This window comes from Nematocida minor, assembly GCF_024244105.1.
Source record: "Nematocida minor strain JUm1510 chromosome Unknown 7919, whole genome shotgun sequence".
In the NCBI taxonomy this organism is placed as follows: Eukaryota; Fungi; Microsporidia; genus Nematocida; species Nematocida minor.
In genome coordinates, this window is record NW_026250397.1 from 76,458 (window position 1) to 96,803 (window position 20,346).

Below are 20,346 nucleotides of genomic sequence, written 5' to 3' on the forward strand. Positions count from 1 at the left end.
TTATTTTTATTTAGCAGCCATAAAAACATAAAAGTTTAAGTACGCATATTAGAATAATTCAATTCCAATACTCAATGAAAATATTAAGAACTGCAGAAGAACTAAATACGGAAATGTGTTGTAAATCAATCATAGCTAGTACTATACTATGATCAGGTATAGATAGGTGTAAGGCAGGTAGTACAAGTAGCAGAAAACATTGTTAAAGATATTTATTGAGTATTTTGCATCTACAGGGCAGTGTCAGAAGAGTCAAAAATAGACTCTAAAACGGGAGATTTCCACACCAATCGGCTAACTGACTTTATCTTTTGCAGTTTTTTATCTTCACTCTCTGGAATAGGCACGCACTTTCTTGAGCCTGGTTTATTTATCCATGTATTCACCATGCCAATCATTTCAACTTTTCCTGCCTGCTCAAAATGCAGAATGTGCACCTTGTACCTTTCTATTTTATTTCTCCACTTTTTGATCCTGCTGGTTATACCGTCCTCTGTTCCTGCCAAGTTCTTCAGCCTGGTGTATACGAAGATCTCAGACTCGCCAAAGAAAAACTTAAAGTGTGTTAGCGCCAAAAAAATAACATACAGCTCTTTTTCTTCTTCTGTGTATTCATTTGTTTTTTTCTTTAGTCTGTGGCTGAACAGCCCAATTAGTCTGCGGCCCTGCATAAGAACTACGCCTAAACCAAGGCTGCTACTTGGCGTGTATGTGCACAGCTGATATGGCGCGCCTTCTATGGGGTTTGCAAGCACTATCTCGCTTTCCATCATGGCCAGTGTCCTCTGTCTAAAAGCCTCTGCATCTGCACACCATTCAATGCGATCAGTGCTCGTCTGTTCTGCATCAGATATCTTATCATGCAGTCCACATATGGAAATGCCCAGATCGTGGATAAATTCCCGATTTCGGTCGAAAAGCCCAATAAGAGATCTGAGCTCTTGGACTGTGGCAGGTGGTGCTTCGTTTCTCAGGTGTGCAATGCATTCACTGTCTCTGCGCACACCTATTTCATCCACAATGTGTTCTGAGTACTGGATTGAGCTCATAAAAAACTTACTTTTTGAGCCCAGAATGGTTATCTTACTGCTCGCCAGCACTTCCAGTACAATTTTCAGATGGCCCATGTGGTTTTCCATGCTGTCTGAGAACACGATAATATCATCCATCAGATGCGCAATGCATTTCAAAGGAGATAGCACATCGGTGATAACATCGTAGAAAGCAGCCGGCGTGTTTTTAAACCCAGCTGGCATTCGCAAATACTCCCAAACATTTCCAAATATGGAAAAGACAGTGTACTTTCTACTGTTTAGCTCCATGCCTACCTGGTGGTACAGGTGGCCTAGGTTGATTATTGAAAAAACTTTCTGAAATGGCGGAATTTTTCTGAGAGTTGGAAAAACTCCTATGAAGTTGTACTTTTCATCGTTCGCTATTTTATTCAGCCGCGAATAGTCTACCATCAGCTTTATTCCTCCGTCTGGATACTCTTTTATGTATGCAGGAGAGTATACAGGGACCTCATCGACCGCTTCAGAGCAGACTCGTCTGATTATTCCTTCAAATTGAAGATTTTGCAGAAGAGCATGGACCGCAGTTGCGAGTTCATTCTTCACTTTGTAGCTAGGCCCTTGCAGAACTAGGTCTTTATCATTTACATTTATTTGCATCAAATAGTAGCCTCCTGCAAAACACTTGAGAGGGTCAAATGTCAGAATCACGCTGTCTACCAATTCTTTAATTTTTTTGTACTCTTTCTCATACTTTCTGTCTATATGGGCCAGCCTGTGGTCATCATCGTATTCCACTTCTCTTTCTTTTTCTATTAGCTTTTCCAGCTTTCTAAGATAGCACTCTTCATCGTACTCTATCTCAGTGCCGCTTTCCTCTATGCTGTACTCGCAAATATTTCCTCTGGCTGCATGTGTCTTTGCTTCTTTTTTGCATTTTGCAGACTTTAGATGGCTTTGGTGGTATCTCAGGTACTTGTTTTCTATTTTTGTTATTATGCCTGTTATAATATCAATGTCCATGGGCAGATTGTGCTTGCTGATCCATCTTTTGGTTAGGTCGCCAAGCCCCCTGAAAAAGGCAGTGTGTAGCTCTTTCTTCCTCTTTTCTTCTGGCTTTGCAGCGGCTTCAGAAGAGGAGAGATAGTATAGCTCGAGAACCTTCCTGTAGTTTTGTATTTTTATGTACTTTGTCTGTTCGAGTACTATTCGGTCTCTGAGCGTGTCTGTCTTAAGAACATGTGCACAAATTCTAGCCAGCGCTTCGTTATGGTCATCAGTGTCTGCAATAATCGGTTTTATCGAAGAAGGTATGCATTCCAGCAGCAAGAGCATGATGTCCCGCTTGGCCACCTGGCTTTCATCAATGAGCACATAGAACTCAGCAATCCAGCTAAATACGTTTTTGATTTCCTGCGGATCAAGCTTGGAGAGGCTCTGCAGGACCAGCTGTCCTGAGATGTTTCGAATGAAAGTGTGTTTCTGTTTGTGCAGGATATCTTCGTCATTTGGCGGGAATAAAATAGGTTGCATGTTTGGATTTTCAATTATCTGCTTCCACTTGACTTTCTTTGGAGGCTCTTGCTCTTTGCCAGCTCCAACGTCAAAGATGGGAAAAACTAGAACGGAAGATTTCATTGTGTGCACATCAGAGGGATGCTGCAGCTCAGAAGGAAGCTGCTCAAATAGGGCGTGTTCTATGATAGATATTATTTCAGGGTTTTTGATAAGAGAGTATCTCTGTTTTGTGGTGATTTTGAATGTATAATTTTGATCTGGGTAGTTGCACATGTTTGTTGATGTTTTGGATTAAAACTTTTGCAATGAAATAAGTTATTTGCCAGGAGAAAGCAGTATTTAAATATGCAACATTTTGCTAAAAAACTCTATGCTTCTTTGTATCAAAAATAAGATAGAAACAACAGCAGTTCATCTCTCCAGAGGGTAATTTTTGCCTTTTCTTCTATCGGTTACTAAATATTTAGATAGCAATAGAGTGATGCCGAGTATGTAAAAATACATGGAAAATAAATAGCTGTCTAGATAAGAACAGGGGAATAAGCAAGAGCAATCAAATAGAGATAAGCATTAATATATCAAGATTCATCCGAAAATATATAAGCCAAGATCATATCAAAGATCAGAAAGACGGATGGCCAGAGAAAAAACACACACTAAGAGAAAGTACATAAAACAATCTTCTCTATTGAAGCAGCTGAAGAAAATAAAAGCAGCAAAAACGAAAAAAGAGAAAATACCCGGCTATCTTAAAATATCAGCGAAAAGAATCATCTGTGATGCTAAATTTGCTAGAACTATAGCAAATGTAGAGAAAAGTCCTAAAAACTCACCGCACTTTGGTAAATATAACTATGAAAAACTTTTTAAAACGATAGAGTTAAATCTACTACAGACCGAAAGAAATAATGCTGATTGTACCATAGCGTCTCCATATAAGAACATATTCACTTCAGAGGGTTACTATAGCCTACCTAACTCTCTAGAATCGCTGGTTTTTCCACCAGATATGCATGGCAATACGCACAGATCTACTTCCATTCTTTCAATGTACGATGTATCTTCTGCTGAGAGTGTACACAACAGCACCCCTGACTGCTCACTGAATACTTCTGGCAGCTATGCTACATTTAAAAATAACTCAAATAGTGAAAAAAATACGCTCTTCTACGAATGCAAAGATTCTCTCACTAACAACATTCCTAGCAGTGATACATTTCTTCTTCAGAACAGCGTGCCTAATCAGATGGACAGCAGCAGTGAAAAAGGAGAGCTTAGTAGCTCCAGTGAAAGTGTGCAGGCATGGAACACAGAGAGCTGTGCCTCCTGTGGTATGGCTATGCGTAGACTGAAAAATAACACGAATAATCTGGTAGAAGGATTCTACAACAAGAATGATAGCTCCAATGATTCCCTTCTGCTACTAAGTCTATTGGCAGACAGAATGCAATAAACGCCAAAAGAGCAACTGTCTTCTTTACTCTACGCTGCAGCATCCATTTATTGCAGAATGGTCTCTCTTTTTTATTATGGAGCTGAATCCGCTGGAAGACCTCTTCAAAGCACACAGAGAGCTAGAGATGGCAAGAAGCAACTACGACAGAGGGCTTATAAGAGAAAGAATAAGACAAATTGAGAAGATCCTAAAGAATAACCCAATGCAGCCAGTGAAGAAAGAGCAGGAAGTTAGCAAAGTAGTTGCAATAGAAGAAACGCAAGAAACACACAGCAAAGTGTTCATGGTAGACCGAATAGAGAATAAAACCATTAATGTTGAAGAGAACGAGTACGACACAGCCAGAATAGCAAATGTCAAACAGTGCCAGATAAGCGTAAGGACAGCACACTCTACATACATTCAAAGCGCAGACTCGTCACTCTTCTACATCACTGCACAGCAAATCAGAGTAAATTCATGTAGAAATGTCACGATATATGCATATACAGCAACAGGTGTGTACATCGAAGACTCTACCGATGTAAAAGTGCTAGAGTATACACCAAAGGTCCTTCCAGCCTACGCAAACCATGTCCAAGTGTATGACTTTAACAGAGGAAACGCCATCTAGCCACAGAATATGCTGAAGAACATAGAAAACTTCTAATCCATAGAAGAAGATGTATTATGGGAGTATAGATAGACTTAGAACATAGCAGTTCTAGAGATACGTAACCACCAAAGAGCAGCTATGTAGAAAGTGATACAATAGTTCTCTGTGCAAATGAAAAGAGAAGTGCGAATATAAAGAGACTTATTTTATTCCTTCATAAAGTGCATTATTTCACCACTGCACATATCACCCTGCATCCTTCTACCCTATAGTTCTATTCTTCGTTGAAAAATTACTATATACGGTGTGTGCTATTTTTTAAGCGCTTACAGCACCCAGTGCATGCCGCAGTTTGCACTAGAACTCCAATAAATTACAAGCCACTAATCCATCTTCATACATTTATATTCGCTGGTTGGCTGAGAAGAGTGTGAATGCATTAGTGAATGCAAATTAGCTTAATGCTACCTAGAATTAGATAATAAATATGCGCAAACAGTGCAGCGACTATGCACGCGCTATAATTCCTAATTGCTATTTCATGCGATATTTATTAAACTCTGAATTGGTTTATTAATATGGGCCCGCATGGACTGCATCTATTTTCTAATGAATTTATATTGCAATTAATAGACCGAAAATCTGCAACATAGCCCCGTCCATTGCTTAAATTTTTCTAGGAATGTGCAAAATGCAAAAAAAGATGGGTCTTAAAATAAAAACATTACCTAAAAGAGATAGGGTCTAGATCGCAACCAAGAGATCTAAAAATTTTAAATAGATTTGAAAATTAATCACACAGACAATGCAACTTCAAAGAACACTTAGAAAGACAGTCATCCTAGCAGTACACATGGTAGTAGCCAGGTGTGCAATGTACGGAGAGTACGATTGCTACAATGGAAATATGTATAACAACGCATGCGGATACAACCCACAGCCAATGCAAACTCTTGACGATGCATACTACTACGGAGACCTGGAATTTGACGCAGTCGGATGTAACCTCGGCGGATGCTCCACCGGAGGATGCTCAGTCCAGATGGACCCCACCCCAGCAATTGGCGGAGGAGCGTTCCCTGAACAGCCCATCTACAGCCAGCCATCCTTCCCCATGCAGCCATCCTTCCCAGCACAGCCCTCATTCCCAGTTCAGCAATCATTCCCTGAACAGGTATACGGCCAAGGATCCTTCCAGGGACAAGAGAGCTACGAGATGTCCTCAGGATACTTCACCGAGTCATCAGCATCAGGTGCCGCACAGGCACACACTGCCACCTGCGCCAACAACCCTGCAAATATCTCCTCTCAGCAGGGAGCCACCAGCGGAATGACCGAGCAGATCACTGTTCTCCTGAACGGAAATGTTCCAGTGGAGATGCACCCAACCACCATCACTGTTGGTGAGAACACATACCCCCTGAGCAGCACCCCAGCCATTTCAGCACCAGCATCCCTTACAGTTGGCCACGCACAGATCCACGATCTGAACCTATCTGAGGCCATCATAATTGATCTGCCAACGCCCACCCGCGAGGAAATAGCAGCAGCAGCAGCTGGAAACAGCGCAGCAGGCCTGACTGCAGCCCAGCTCAAGAAAGAGCAGGAGATGAAAGACGGCGACTGCAAAGACAAGAAAAAGGGCAAGAAAGGAAAGTCTGGAAAGAAGGGAGCAGCAAAGGCTGGCGCAGTCCAGAAGAAGAAGAACGGAGTAGCCGGCGTATCTACGCTCGTAGCCATTGCAGTTCTTCCCATCATTGCATTGCTCATGTAAAACACTCCTTTGTATCTTGAATAAAAGATAGTTTCTTAAATTTATGTGTATTATTCTCTTTGTTCTTGGGCTGCGCAGCCTATTTCCTGGGCGAAAATAATTTAATAACTGAAGGGTGTGCAGTATTTAGCTGCCGCATGTTTAGTGTGCGCTGGAATTTACTCGCTGTGCATAAAAAGTAGCAGCGTATAAAGAGACAGAGAGTGCAAAGTAGATGCAGAGAACAAACAATACTATCTTATTTATTAAATTATTATTTTGCAAGAAATGGAAGAAAGAATGAGCACGGAAGAATGCACATGCATAATGAAGGAGGAAACACAGAGGGTGAAGAGCATTGCATTTCATCCCAGCAAAAAGGTGGTGATAGCTGGGCTGCACAGCGGGGTGATCCAGGGATGGAACTATTTGTACAGGACAAAGATATTCGAGCTCTCCGAGCACGAGGGGCCTGTGAGGGTGGTTGTATTTCACCATCTGATAGAGAGGTTTGCATCGGCTGGTGATGACTGTCTTATACGCATATGGGACTACAAGACCAAGGCGGTTGAGACAGTGTTCAAGGGGCACACAGACTACATCCGATCGATAGAGTTTCACAAGCATCTTCCCTGGATAATTAGCACATCAGACGACCAGACAATAAGAATATGGAACTTCCAGTCGAAAAAGCAGATAGCATGTCTGACAGGACACACACACTACGTCATGTGCGCTAAGTTTATCAATGACAAGATATTTGCAAGTGTGTCGCTGGACCAGACCATACGCATATGGGACTACTCTGCGCTAGTGACAAAGAGCCAAACGAGTGTGATGGACATGCTGGGAGTGCCTGAAGTAGTGCTTAAGCACATAATAGATGGACACGACAGAGGAATCAACTGGATATCAGTGCAGCCAGAAACGAGCTTATTTGCAACAGGGGGAGACGATAGCACAATACGAATATGGGATGCATCGCAGGATGGCGTTTTTGAGAAAGAAATTCTGCAGGGGCATCACAGCCACGTAAGCTCTCTGTACTACACTAAGACAGAAACACTGCTGAGCAACAGCGAAGATGGAACCATGAAGATATGGGATCTAAAAAAGAAAAAGCCTGCAAAGTCATTCAGCATAGACAGCAGATACTGGTGTTTGGCCATGGACAGCGATGAGACTATGTTTGCTGCTGGGTATGACACAGGCTTCTCCATATACTCGCTGGAGACACCGTATCCCATATACACAGTCTGCGATGATGTGCTGTACATCTGCAAGAACCAGGAGGTGCTAAAGGTAGAAGACAGCAAGCTCGTAAAGGTTATGAACATACAGAAAGACCCGCAGGAGGTGCTGGTGCATGAGAATGCCATTATAGTGAACTATGGAAACAACTACATTGTAAATAACAAGTCAATGTATAAGGGCATGGGGTATGCAACATTCGCATACGAGAAGATAGCAGTGTGCACAAACAGCGAGGTTATACTCAGAGAGATAGACGGAAGAGATGTAGACTCGCATAAGATGGAAGCTGAGAAAATATTTCCTATCAAGGACGGGCTTTTGGGGATGAAAAACAAGGTTTTGTTTAAGATAGAGAATGGACAGGTTGCAGAGAGCACCACCCTGCCTGGGAAATGCATGTTTGTAAGGTATGATGATTCGCACATAGTGGCTGTGTGCAATAACAACATTGTTGTGTTTGATTATAGCCTAAATCAGATCACTGCTATTGAAGAGATTATATCCGTTAACAGCCTGATAATTAAAGATGGGTGCATATTCTACACCACCCCAATGCACATCAAATTTGCATTTGTGAGCGGAGAGGGATCGTCTTTTATGTCCATTGAAGAGCCTCTGTGGCTTGTGAAGGTGGAAGACCATGTGTTTACACTGGTGGCAGTTGACGGGTCAGTGGTGGAGGTGGAAATGGACATGATTGAATTCAAGTTCAAAAAAGCTCTGGACAGCATGGATGTGCAGACTATACGAGAGTGCATAGACACGGGCGCTTTGATGGGGCAGGTGTCTCTAGCATGCTTGATACGGAAAGGATTCTACGAAGAAGGACTGAACTACATCGAAGACACAGGCGTTAGACTTGAGCTCTGTTTAAAAACGAAAAGATTTAAAGAGGCTTTGGAGTACACAAAGGACCTGCACAGCGCAGAAATATACATCAAAACAGGCAGAGCAGCAATTAATCATGATCTAGACGTGGCAGAGGAGTGTTTTAAGATGGCTAATGATTTTACGTCTCTTATCCTGCTGTACATCGCAGGCAATAGGGTGGACAAGATAGAATCAATACTGTTTGAGTGCACTGATGGAATGTACAGCGCAATAGCAGCAATTATAACAGGAAACAAGGAAATGCTGTGCAAACTGATCTCGCTGCAGGAGGAGATAAAGAGAATAGATGTGCTGCCCTCCACAGAGTCAGACTTTACCTCAACAACAGACACTGCAAAGGCACAGTGTCCAAAGGAAGAAGAGGCAAATGAGTGCGTATTTACATCAGACTCGCAGGACATGGTGGAGAGCGATGACACACAAACGATCAAAAAACATATAGAGGAAGAGAAAGACAATGGCCTAGAAAGAGACACAGTATCAAAAATGTCTAAAGATGATTCAGACCCCGTCTTTCCTTCTTTGAATATGCAACGGCTTGAGCGATGTCTGAAAAATGTGCCAAGCGACTTGGATGTGGAGAGAGAGATATCGATTGCAAAGGGATGTGTTGCAAATGGAAAGACCCCTGCAGCCATCAACAGCTTCTTAGTTTCTCTGCACTACTCGATCAACTCCATGCGCGAGTCCAGGAACATGCAAAACCAGAAGTGTCTTGAAACAGCAGCAGAGTATCTCCAAGGGCTTTTCTCTGAGAAAATAAGAAGAACAACGCAGTCTGAAAAAACAAGCATATCCTGTGCTGTGTTCTATGCATCTTTGAAGCTGGATAGAGAGCACAAAGAAAAAGCCATCAAAGCAGCGATTCCCATATGCTACAAAAAAGGAAATAAGCACACTGCAATGGAGCTGGCCCAGGAGCTAGTGAAGAGCTATGAGTGCACAGACGAAAGAATAAAAATGCTAGCAGATGCGCATAAGAACATGAAGGATGCCTACGTAATAGACACGAGTTTGCCGTTCTGTATAGATGTCGGAGAGTATGCGGAGAGCGCGCTGCAGTGCCAGATATGCAAAGCATGGTCTTCGAGTAGATGCAAAACATGTGCCTGCTGTTTTGTATCAAATCTGCAATAAATACCTACTTGCATTACTTGTCTTTTGTTATGGGGGAGTTCATTATTTTTCTCAATGGAGTATAAAAAGATTTTCTGTTCACAGTAATTTCTGGTAAAAGTAGAAAATTCAAGTTAAATAAATGTCTTTATTCAAGGAAATAGCGAGCCAATCGACTGTGTTTTAATAGGGCTGCTATTTCTGATTTTGTTTTCTTACGATCAAATAAGCTAAATGTGTGTCTGAACTAGTAGTTTTTTCGTATGAATCTAAGCAATTTGTATATAATGTATATAACTATGCCAATCAATATTTCCAACACGCAGAACATTGGGTTTCTCCAGTGGAAGTATAGTATATCCTTTATAGCGGAAAAAAGATTCCCGTAGAGGCAGTTCGCTTGGTTGATGGTCTCTGGTGCTTCCTCTTTTATTTTTTCTGCGGTTTCAACTATACTTTTCACTCCTGGCTTTATTACGGTCTCGTTGGCTGCACTTAATAAATTCTGACAGATCTGCTGTCCTTCTGTCAAAAAGTTCCCTATAGGCTCTTTGCTGCTCTCAAAGATTTCACTTCCCATCTCACAACCTTTTTTTGCGAATTGACTAACATTCTCATAAACAGTTTTTGCAATATCTTTAACTCTGTGTGTGCTTTCCATTTTTATATAAAAAATTTATTGATTTTTTATAAATAGTTTTGTCCCAAGGAATGGAAAAAATTTGCGCAAATTTCTTTATGGTAATTTACTAGCTCAGGAAGCACATTTAGAGCTTAAAAATGCGAAGTTATTCACAATAAATCGTATAGCCACAGGATAATAATAAATACATTGCTATACACTGATCTCCTTTCTGTTCATCATCATATAGGTAAAACTGCATACTACTATAGCGACTATGGCCAGTGCAGCCAAATGCAGTAACCGTTTTGAGGAAATGCTAATCTTTGGCTTTAGCGGTCTTAAGACAGCTAGGTCTAGTAGATCTATGTATTCAAGCGCCTTTTGGTGCATGTACGAGATCTGTGAATCGAGCACTTTTTCTTTCTTTCCTAATTCAGAAACAATAGAGCATACTTTTTTTTCTATTTCTTTTTTTACTTCCAGCGCATCTGCTGAGCTTTCTTTACACATTGCAAAGTCAGAGCTTCCTAGGAAATCATTTACGCCATTGTACACCTTTAGCAGACACTCTTTTTGTCTTTGAATTTTCTCTTGGTGCTCTATGACTGATTTAATAAGTAGCGCATTCTTAATATAGGCATTCTTGCTCTTAATGGCGCTTTTAGCGTCATTGTTTAGCTCGATAAGGTCTCCTTCTCTGATAAAAGACGAAGGATCTTTCAGTATTTTTTCTTTATTCTCTAGCTCCTTTGTATTGTTGGCAAGTATGGATATCCCGTAGTCTACCAGCGGCATGCCTTCTTTCTTAAAAGTGTACAGCTCGTCTATGCTGTATTTATAGCCAGAAAGTTTGTATTTATGCATATCAGTGAATCCATCCATCAGCCCGTCGAGTGTTATGAATTTTTTGATCAAACAGACGTCATAGCCCAAGTCCAGTTTTTTTATGTATATTTCTAAAAACTTGTCTACACCTATGCCGTGGTCCTCTATATTCTTAGCCCCTGCATACAGTTTGTTGATAAAGTCAGTAATTGGGCCTTTTATCGTTGCATACCCCTCGTCGTATGTTAGCGAGTTTTTCAGAAGGTCAACAAGATTTTCTCTTTTTTTTTGCTGCAAGAGCCTGTAAATGTTCTTTTTGGCAATTTTCAGCAAGAGACTCTTTGTGTACCTTGGCAGAAAGTCGGCTTTGAGGGTTACATTTGGATCTACAATGGAAGGGAATGAGCTTACATAGTTGGCATCAAGCCCGTTTTTTTTGCTGGCATTCTGTCCATCTGCAGATTTTTTACTTTCGCTAAAACCTTTTTCTTTTTCAATTCTTTTAATTACTTCTTCTATGCTCTGCTCATCAAATACTATTTCAATTTCTGCATTCTGCTGCCCCATCTTATAAATTTTTTTTCTACCAATTATAAGCCCTTTCTATCCCTGTGAGAATACACTGCAAAATGTGCCGTCTGACCAAAATGAATCGTTCTAAAATGACAGTATGCTAGGCACAGACATACACACTGAGGAATTAAGAAACAATTGCTATGCCCTGCACAGAGTGGTATCAGAGAGTGTACTCAGCCAATGAAAAGTAATATTTATTTGATTCTGTTGCCAAGGTCTATAGTTTATTTTATGCAGGGTTTAATAATAGGGATATGTACTTCTGGTACTGTGCTAATCTAGTTTGCAACAGATTTATGTGCGAACAACCGTTGTATAAACGCAAATATAGAAACACTGCTTTTTTCTATGCCATCATACGAGCCCAGGTACAACAAAATGCCGTAGAAAAGAAGAGCGAACAGCAAAGTGAATCCTGTAAAAATAGTCAGCAGCATATGGCAGAACAGGTCATAGTCTCCCACTCCTTCAACTTTCTTTAATATCCGAACTATCTTTTTTGGCTTTTTTAGTATGGCTATTACATTTATGTTCATGTAGGATACAGCAATGTAGTACAGAGCTAAAGAGAAAAAAGGAAGCTTTGTGTGTGCAACAAACTGCTCTCCTGCCTTGCCATTCAAGAAAAGAATCCCTTCCATCAGTAGAATTAGTAGTACCGATGCTATAAGCGAAAACAGCGTAAAGAATGCTTTAGTTCTGTTTATGGCTTTCTTTGTTGAAAATATGAATCTGTCGTGCATGCTGCATATTAAGTTTACGGCAATAAACACCCATAGAAAAACATAGAGAAATTTTGCAGTTGAAATGTGCTGAAGAGTGCCGGCAGGCAGTAAAAAAAGCTCTAGAAGGCCCAGCGTCCCATAGACCAGAAATAAAAGAGATATCACTTTGAAAGCGTTGAAGATAGAGATATCTACTTTTTTCATATTTGACAGCACAGTTGTCTTCACAATGCTTACAAAGAAAGTAGCCAATGAGATAACCAAGCTGTTGTATCTACCTCTTGCTGCCAGACAGTAAAGAAGAACTAGCAGAGAGCCAGAAACCATACCATATACAGCAAAGCTATTTTCCGCTCTATTCGCAGAAATCTTAAAAGATCTTATTTTGTTATCTATTTCTATAGACTTGTAGTCTGATCGAGTGAGATATCCGTATCTGTATATACTATCGCTGTTTAGGTCTCTGATTATGTATATGATGGTGTCTTTTGCAAAACACTTTTTGAACTCTTCTACATACGCTTCTGCCTCAGGGCTTTTCATCACTATAAAGATGTTTAGTCTCGCCTGTGTTTCCCTGCACATGTCTTTCAGGGCCAAACCGCCTATGTCTACGCTATTTGGATCTGTGTTTTTCTCAAAAGAAATAAACCAGGAGTTAAAAGATGCGATGTTATTTCGGTTTGTTCTTTTTGGCCAGGTTGGGTCGAGTTTGATAATCAGTCTGTTTCTTATTGCAAACCTGAATACAGGATGGAGATAGGCAGCAGGAGCCAGATTGTACATTTTACTGAAAAATTCTGGAATAGGCATGTAGTCGTCTGCAAATGATTTTTTCTTGTGTATAATGTACTCTAAGCCATACGGATATATTCTCTTATTAAGAAAGTGGTTAATCGTTCTGTAGTGGCTCTGCACAATATTCGATTCGCTATTTGAGAAGTCTGCTATATGGCTTAAATACGTCTCTATAGTAATATATGGGTTTGATCTGTTGCAAGAATTTTCTACTAGAAAGTCTATCTCTCTGCCTATGTTATACAGAAATATATTCAGACCTTCACCATATACCCGTCTTTCCAAGGCAAAATCCATTTCGTATAAAACACAGTGTAGGTAGATGCACTGAAGTATTTCGTGAGGCTGTTTGTGCGCATACGTCTCTATAGTGTCTCTGTTATTTGGGCTGTGCATGTGTTTGAGATGCTTGTATATCCTGCACAGTTCATTTGGATTTTTTAATTGAAATAAATCGCATAGTCCTAGAATAATTGATCTTTCGTTGTACACTCCGTGCAGATTTTGATTGACTATTGTTTTATAAAGAAGGGTTTGTCTAGGGTCTATAGCATTCCCAGCGCATGTTCTTTTGATCATTGTAGACAGCTCTGCCGTTGCAAGGCCCCAATCCCCTGTTCTTCTTATGTTTACAGGCCCAAAGCATATACTTACAACAGCAGTGACTATGTTGTTTCTGCTTGTCTTGTACAGCTCTGCCAGCAGGCCTGAAGGGTTTATTTTAAGGTTGTCCCACGTAACTTCTTTGTTCATGTAGTTGTCCAGCCACTTCATGGGTGTTCTTTTTACTGAATTTTTGTCTTCATTGTCTTCTGCGCAGAGTGCATGGCGGGCTCTGTAAAACATTGAGCACAAAAAGTACATTGCCAGCACGAACCGCGTTCTTTGCTTTTTCTGTTTCCTAATGGCCACCATGGTATAAAAAATTGCTAAAACTATAACATCCACTTTTAGGACTTTTTGCATTAATATCCATACGTGCATGGAATAGCGCCACGCACCCCTGCCAACTGGATAAATAATTGCTGCATATGCAGTTATTCTGCTTTGTTAGAGACATAAGTTGGCAGAGCTGTATAATCCTTGTCTTTATGTATAGTAACCGGTTTACTGCATTTTTTCTTCTTTTGGCCTTCTTAGCTCTTAATCCAATGCTGAAGTGAATTTTCTGTGCATTTTATTCGTAAGTCTGGCCTGCATTCTGCTAGAAAAAAAGTCTACACTACAAAGAATCTGAAGAGTAAAAATTTGTACTAAGTAAAGAGTGTGCGAATATAAATAAAGACTTCATTTTTATTTAAATAAATTGACTTGTCTAATGAAATGAAAGCCTGCTGCAGGTCTAAGTGTAATGTAGATAATGGTAAAAGAAATTACCAAGAGAAAAAGAGACAAAAACACATTTGAAACAAAAACCTGTTGGAGCGTGCTGCACAGGAACATTAGCTTTCTAGCACTAGGAGGTTTAGCAGGCCGATAGTTTTCTACAAAAATGCCTGCATGTCTTGAAATTTTGGAAGCAATGTAGTTTTTTTGTGTGATGTCTAGAGCAGAGTATTCCTTCGACAAACTGCCTAAAACCTCGCTGCTTCTATTAGCGTATTTTTCAATTAAACGCCGAATGTTCCTAAGTTTTTCAAGCCTTCGGTTCTTTTTGTTTATTTTACGATTTAAAACGGCTTTTTCTTCTTCGATTCTCTGAAGTTCTTCTTCAATAGCTGCTGTCTCTGGGTTTTTAGCAGTAGGTAGCTCCTGTGTTTTTTTAGTATGCAGCTCTTCTAATTCGATGTCTTCTAGGTCTAAAGACTCTATTTCGTCGCTTACACTATTTATTTGCTCCACAATCATGAAATAATACTCGTCATAGTACTTTTTTATCAGCTTCTTTGCTTTCTTTATGTTCTCTGAACTCTCAACAAACCTTTCCACCGTATTGACGACTTTGTTCAGAAACGCATTCTGCGGAGTTTTGTCAATCTGCTCTAGCGGGGCTATTTCTTGTAATTTTAGCTGGGATGGGAAGCTCAGCAGGAGATTTTCCAAAACAGTATGCACTTTAGTGAGCACATTCTTTTCGCATTTGATGTTTTCTTCAAAGTAAACTAGAGATCTCATTAGTTTTACGTCTTCGCTTGGAAGGATGTCTTCTAAAATATCTGCTTTTTCCTTATTGGTTTTATTTTCTGCATAGTAGGCTTCTTTCAGTCTTTTTGCAGGCTCTTGCAGAGTTTCCGAAATGTCAACAATGTATTGCAGCGCATAGTCCACTAAAGGCACGCCCTCTCGCGTGGTGCCATAGAGCTCTTTTATGGTGTATAAGTTCTTCTTTTTAAACGCAAGCTGTTCAAAATAATTTGAAATAACATTTGTGCTTGTGGACAGCGTGTTCTTCACATAGACCAAAAAGAACACGTGTGTAGAGGCAAGCATTTCTTTATACAGCTTTATGTACTCTTCTACGTTTATCTTTTCAACACTACAGACAATTTTGTACCACGAGTTGATAAAGTCGGTAAGTTCATGTTTTAGTGTTATACTATTCGTCTCATGCCCATTCTTTTTTCTTCTAATGTGGTAGTTTGTAATGTTTTTTCTCAGATTTTCAATGGCAGCATCGTAGTTTTTTCCTCTTAGCATCAGCTCGTGCAGATAGATTATTTCTAAAATATGTGTAGACAGAAAAGTGCTGTACATGAGATATCTTACAATTTCTAAAATGTTTTGCCTTATGGGCTCTGGTAAAAAATCTGCTTTAATCAACACATGCCCATTTATGATGTGTTTTACTGCCAAAAAAGAAGCATAATTGTCTATAGGCAATTCTTCATCGACTTTGTATTTATCGGGCATGTTTTTAAAGGCATTTAGTATTTCTTTTTCATCAAATATTATTTCAATTTTTGCAGTTGGTGGGCTTTCTGGCATGCAAATAAATTTTTGCAGCCAGGAAATAAATAAAAATAGGATACAGTCTACCGCCCTGCTCTGCACAGGGTTAGACATGTATGCACAAGTAGCAGAGGGTATGGTACATACATTTATTGTTTGATCTAGATAAGGCCAGATATGCATTGCTAGATTTAAAATTCTTTTATTTAAAATAAACCTAAAGATGGCTTGCATAGAATGCAGATAGTATTTTCATGCTCCATAACTTTCTCTGTGCTGGGCAGTTTCTGAGCTAGATTCCGTACTAAATTGGCAAAGATTGCCTCGTTCTATTGCAATAATAAAGAATGGCTGGGTTAGCACAGCCCGTCGCCTCAAAACATTCCTACATCGCTGTCATCGCAGGAGAAAACTCTGGAGGTAGCTCTCTCGCCTAAAATTGGCTTAGAGTACTCTGAGGGGCTTGCTAGATTTCCAGAGTAAGCATCGTTGCATCCTACGGATGGATGGCATTTAATGCCTTCTTCTCCATAATTAATGCTTTTGTTTTTATCGTCTCGTGCTACACAGTCTGCAAAGCCGTTAAATTGTTTGTACTTTTCCACAAAAAGAGGATTGTACTCATCAAAGCTGGTTATTTGATCCGGAGTGGTAGCAGAAGAAGTCACATTAGAGTTGCTGGTGGTAATGGGGGTAGAAACAGTGTCAATAGAGGCAAAAGATCCCAGAGAAGGCAGCACAGTGGGCTCATCAACCGTAGAGTCAATTATTTCCTCAGAAACAGTGGCAGTAGATGAGTACCACTTCGTATTTAGCACAGAATCCGCACCATCAAATCCAAGCATTTGGTCCAGAGTTGCAGTGGTGGCAGGATACCAGCTATTTCTCAGAACAGAATCATTGCCATCGAATCCAACCATTTTGTCTATGCCTGTGGTGGCAGAGGGATACCAGCTATTTGCTATGCCCGCATCAGCGCCATCAAATCCAGTCATTTGGTCAGGAGCAGTGATGGGATACCAATTGTTTGCTAGTCCTGCATCAGCGCCATCAAATCCAGCCATTTGGGTTGTGCTGGTGGCCACAGAGTTATCTACGCTTTTAGATCGGCGCAGAGTAAAAGTGGAAATGTCTCCAGTGGATAGAACTTCAGGCTGGCCCTCAGAAGGCTCTTCCTCGCGCGGCAAAGAGCCTTTCTCTGATTCTTGCGAGTCAGGGCTGGATCTTTTCTTTTTCATCTGAGACAGAATAAGAAAGACGATGTACATCACGAGAGGAACGATGACAAATACGTTGAACAGCAAGTATTTCTTAGAAAGTGTTGTGGAGCCTTCAAGCTCTTCTATCTTGGCTGAAGTCAGTATGCTCTGTCTCTGTGCACCGTATGCATCATGATCAAGCATTAATTAAATATAAAAATTTATTAATTTAAATATTTATGTAGTTATAGGTTCCAAGATTTGTTTTAGTTTAATTTTAGCTCATTAGAAAAAAGCATTAATACACACATATTAATTAGTAATTAAATGTCAGTGCGGCTAGAGCTATTCATTTTCAGAACCTAGCAAATGTCTGATCTTTATGTATTCAAACCAGCTTGGACTAGATGCCACCGTAGATCACTTTGTGCATTTCATTCTACTCTTTGGTATTGGTTTATCTGATGAGATACAGCTATTTTTGCATTATCTCAAAGTGTGTATGCCAGTTGGGTTCAGAGTTTGTGCATGCAGTATATGCTAGTGCACCATAAGCTGAGCAGATTAAACAGGTTTGATTGTAGATTTATTGATTGAGTTTTGGTTTTAGAATTACTGGTAGACATTTTATCTAAATATTGGATTGAGATGCTTCTTCCTGGCAGATTTAGCACTTCATATTAGATCATTTGTCGCTTTCCAGCTCATCTGATGGAGCAATCTTCTGCTCTGCAGTTTCTGTTTTCACGCTTTCAAAAGATTCATTGGACTCTGTATCATACTTATCTTCTTTGTCGTCATATGATGCTGGCTCGTTTGGGATAGAACAGTATTCTTGTTCAGCACTGGCGCCTTCTTGTCCATTAATCTCTGAAAATGTCGAGGAGTTAGAGTTGGGTATAGAAACCACATCAGAGCCTTCGCTGTCTTTTCTTTCTTCCTCTTTTGCAGGCTCTGGATGGACATCTGTTTGCTTTTCAGCCGCTGCAGACACATATGGGCCAAAGTCAGCATCGATACTATATGTAGGATTATCTGTGTATGTCTCTTCAATACAGCCTAGCAAAAGCTCAGAAGCCTCTTCATCGTAAATAGTATCGTTTTTTCTTTCCTGTTCAATATCGTATTCTTTATTCAAAGCATTATCTGTTTTATTATCTGATTCTGTCTGTTTAGTCTCTCCAGCTTCATGTAGGCCATGCTCATCTACTGTTGAATGATCCTGTTTACTTTCTTTTTCAGCCTCTGCACCAAGGCTTTCTTCATTGGGAAGAGTTTTCTCTTCTTTTTGGGCTTTCTTTCTTTTTGCTAGCAGCAGCATAATGCACATTGCAGCTAGGATGCACGCAGTCACAAAGACTCCCGTAACGAGAACATTGGCTTTTCTGGAACGGTGGATGGATGTAGTGATGGCAACCTCTATGCTTTCCTTTGGGGACTGTCCAAGAATGGGGTGTGCTGAGTTGTTTAATGTTTCCATGTTTACCTGATCATTGGCTAATGTCATTTAAAAACTGAAAAATATTTTTTATTAATACTCCACTAGAACTAATGCTGTTCAATTATTACTTATGTATGCCGGATGGCAGCCAACTGCTACAAACTCTGCAGGATAAAATCTATTTGTACATTTAGAATTGTATATGTGCTATCTATTTTCAAATGCATACGCAGTGTAGGTACATAAACATAGCATCAGACAGCATAGAGCCTTTATTCTAACTAATCTGCAACAGAAGCTGATCAGCCTTTGCATATCCGTTTTTGGAAATTGTTTCTACAGTCAGTTTTTACAGAAATCTGAAAAGAAAAGTGGTGTATAGAAACACGCTTCTAGTAGATGTGACAGAGCCATAGAAACAGGATGTGATAATTACAAACTCTTTATTCAAGATCTATATCAAGAGTTGGCAAACTTAATAATGGATATTTGTGTTTTTCCTCTTTCGGCATGCCCGTATACTATGGTCTCGTCTTCGCAGTACAGGCTGTACAGCAGCTCTACAGACACAACTGTTCGTATGTACTTGCCTGTGTCTCTGTAGTACAGATCAACGCGGTTTGTAAGGCCAACAACCAGCAGATGGTTTATAACAGAAAAGTCTACCGATTTTGTGTTTGTTTCTATTTGGTAGACCTCCTGGCCTGTTTCTATGTTCCACTTGGAGAGCACCCCCGAAGCAGTGAGAGTGTATACATACCCCTCGCTGTCTATCCTAATTTGGAATATAGTTCCGTGCTGTGTTCTTCCGCTGAACAAAAGCTTTCCCTCAAGTGTTACTATGTACAGATTCTGATCCATTCCCGCTATTGCAACGTACTTCCCCAGGCTTTTCACTTTGTATATCCGCCTCGGAAGTTTTATCAGGTACCGAACGCCCTCTCCTATCTGGTAGTTCCACAGTATAGACGTGCCGTCATACGAGCCTGTCACTAGATACGGCTTGTCTTTGATAAGCACCATGTCCCGAATGCTTCCCTTGTGGCCTGTCAGCAGATGCTTGCACACCCCTGTGCGTATCGACCAAATGCGGATTGTAAAGTCTCTAGACCCAGTGATAACGTACTCATCAGTCAGCAAAACTGTCCTGATTGTGGATGTGTGTCCAATGAACGTTTTTAAGCAGACGCCCAGAAAGGCGTCCCAGATCTTTGCAGTTCTGTCGGTGCTTCCGCTCGCAAGGATGTTGTTCATGTAGTCAAACGCCCAAATGCTCCCCTTGTGCTTATTGAGGGTTTTAATGAGGTTCAGAGACTTGTCCAAGACATAGATGTACGAGGAGTTGCTGGCCACAATGATTATGTCGCCGTACGCCTTTATCTTTGTTATGTACACGCTTGGGTGGTGGCTTATCGTTCGAACCTGTTTTACCTGGTTGTTTATCCAGTCCAGCGTAACAAGATGCTCTTTTTTTACAGCCACCAAGTAGTTTCCATTCGAGCAGCTTGTCTCTTTGTTTTTCAGCTTTTGTTTCCAGATCACTGGATTTTTCTCAATGGCGGTTTTTACTGTTTCAGAGCTGCACATCAGCCTTTTTATGTCGTGCATGCCGAGATGCTTTGTTATTTTGCTAAGCATCTCAAGGGGGAAGATATTTTCTATGATTGCCATT

General features: G+C 40.4%; 12 protein-coding genes across 12 annotated transcripts; 4 read left to right on the top strand and 8 right to left on the bottom strand.

Annotated features, from left to right (window-relative positions):
- Positions 1-230: 230 nt before the first annotated feature.
- On the bottom strand, positions 231-2,804 carry NEMIN01_0841 (uncharacterized protein; the record flags this gene model as incomplete). The annotated part of the gene is made up of 1 exon (XM_051476783.1): positions 231-2,804. One exon carries the CDS (start codon positions 2,802-2,804, stop codon positions 231-233), a length of 2,574 nt encoding a protein of 857 aa, XP_051332743.1.
- A 361-nt stretch (positions 2,805-3,165) lies between these two features.
- NEMIN01_0842 (uncharacterized protein) lies at positions 3,166-3,984 on the top strand (the record flags this gene model as incomplete). The annotated part of the gene is made up of 1 exon (XM_051476784.1): positions 3,166-3,984. The coding sequence occupies one exon, from the start codon at positions 3,166-3,168 to the stop codon at positions 3,982-3,984; it is 819 nt and encodes a 272-aa protein (XP_051332744.1).
- Positions 3,985-4,060: 76 nt separating this feature from the next.
- On the top strand, positions 4,061-4,600 carry NEMIN01_0843 (uncharacterized protein; the record flags this gene model as incomplete). The annotated part of the gene is made up of 1 exon (XM_051476785.1): positions 4,061-4,600. The coding sequence occupies one exon, from the start codon at positions 4,061-4,063 to the stop codon at positions 4,598-4,600; it is 540 nt and encodes a 179-aa protein (XP_051332745.1).
- Positions 4,601-5,387: 787 nt separating this feature from the next.
- On the top strand, positions 5,388-6,356 carry NEMIN01_0844 (uncharacterized protein; the record flags this gene model as incomplete). Its single annotated transcript, XM_051476786.1, has 1 exon — positions 5,388-6,356. The coding sequence occupies one exon, from the start codon at positions 5,388-5,390 to the stop codon at positions 6,354-6,356; it is 969 nt and encodes a 322-aa protein (XP_051332746.1).
- A 267-nt stretch (positions 6,357-6,623) lies between these two features.
- On the top strand, positions 6,624-9,617 carry NEMIN01_0845 (coatomer subunit alpha; the record flags this gene model as incomplete). Its single annotated transcript, XM_051476787.1, has 1 exon — positions 6,624-9,617. The coding sequence occupies one exon, from the start codon at positions 6,624-6,626 to the stop codon at positions 9,615-9,617; it is 2,994 nt and encodes a 997-aa protein (XP_051332747.1).
- Positions 9,618-9,843: 226 nt separating this feature from the next.
- On the bottom strand, positions 9,844-10,257 carry NEMIN01_0846 (uncharacterized protein; the record flags this gene model as incomplete). Its single annotated transcript, XM_051476788.1, has 1 exon — positions 9,844-10,257. One exon carries the CDS (start codon positions 10,255-10,257, stop codon positions 9,844-9,846), a length of 414 nt encoding a protein of 137 aa, XP_051332748.1.
- Positions 10,258-10,431: 174 nt separating this feature from the next.
- NEMIN01_0847 (uncharacterized protein) lies at positions 10,432-11,613 on the bottom strand (the record flags this gene model as incomplete). The annotated part of the gene is made up of 1 exon (XM_051476789.1): positions 10,432-11,613. The coding sequence occupies one exon, from the start codon at positions 11,611-11,613 to the stop codon at positions 10,432-10,434; it is 1,182 nt and encodes a 393-aa protein (XP_051332749.1).
- Positions 11,614-11,900: 287 nt separating this feature from the next.
- Positions 11,901-14,060, bottom strand: NEMIN01_0848 (uncharacterized protein; the record flags this gene model as incomplete). The annotated part of the gene is made up of 1 exon (XM_051476790.1): positions 11,901-14,060. One exon carries the CDS (start codon positions 14,058-14,060, stop codon positions 11,901-11,903), a length of 2,160 nt encoding a protein of 719 aa, XP_051332750.1.
- Positions 14,061-14,438: 378 nt separating this feature from the next.
- On the bottom strand, positions 14,439-16,070 carry NEMIN01_0849 (uncharacterized protein; the record flags this gene model as incomplete). The annotated part of the gene is made up of 1 exon (XM_051476791.1): positions 14,439-16,070. The coding sequence occupies one exon, from the start codon at positions 16,068-16,070 to the stop codon at positions 14,439-14,441; it is 1,632 nt and encodes a 543-aa protein (XP_051332751.1).
- Positions 16,071-16,408: 338 nt separating this feature from the next.
- NEMIN01_0850 (uncharacterized protein) lies at positions 16,409-17,437 on the bottom strand (the record flags this gene model as incomplete). The annotated part of the gene is made up of 1 exon (XM_051476792.1): positions 16,409-17,437. The coding sequence occupies one exon, from the start codon at positions 17,435-17,437 to the stop codon at positions 16,409-16,411; it is 1,029 nt and encodes a 342-aa protein (XP_051332752.1).
- Positions 17,438-17,918: 481 nt separating this feature from the next.
- Positions 17,919-18,740, bottom strand: NEMIN01_0851 (uncharacterized protein; the record flags this gene model as incomplete). Its single annotated transcript, XM_051476793.1, has 1 exon — positions 17,919-18,740. The coding sequence occupies one exon, from the start codon at positions 18,738-18,740 to the stop codon at positions 17,919-17,921; it is 822 nt and encodes a 273-aa protein (XP_051332753.1).
- Positions 18,741-19,133: 393 nt separating this feature from the next.
- Positions 19,134-20,345, bottom strand: NEMIN01_0852 (F-box and WD-40 domain protein 7; the record flags this gene model as incomplete). The annotated part of the gene is made up of 1 exon (XM_051476794.1): positions 19,134-20,345. The coding sequence occupies one exon, from the start codon at positions 20,343-20,345 to the stop codon at positions 19,134-19,136; it is 1,212 nt and encodes a 403-aa protein (XP_051332754.1).
- Position 20,346: the final 1 nt, after the last annotated feature.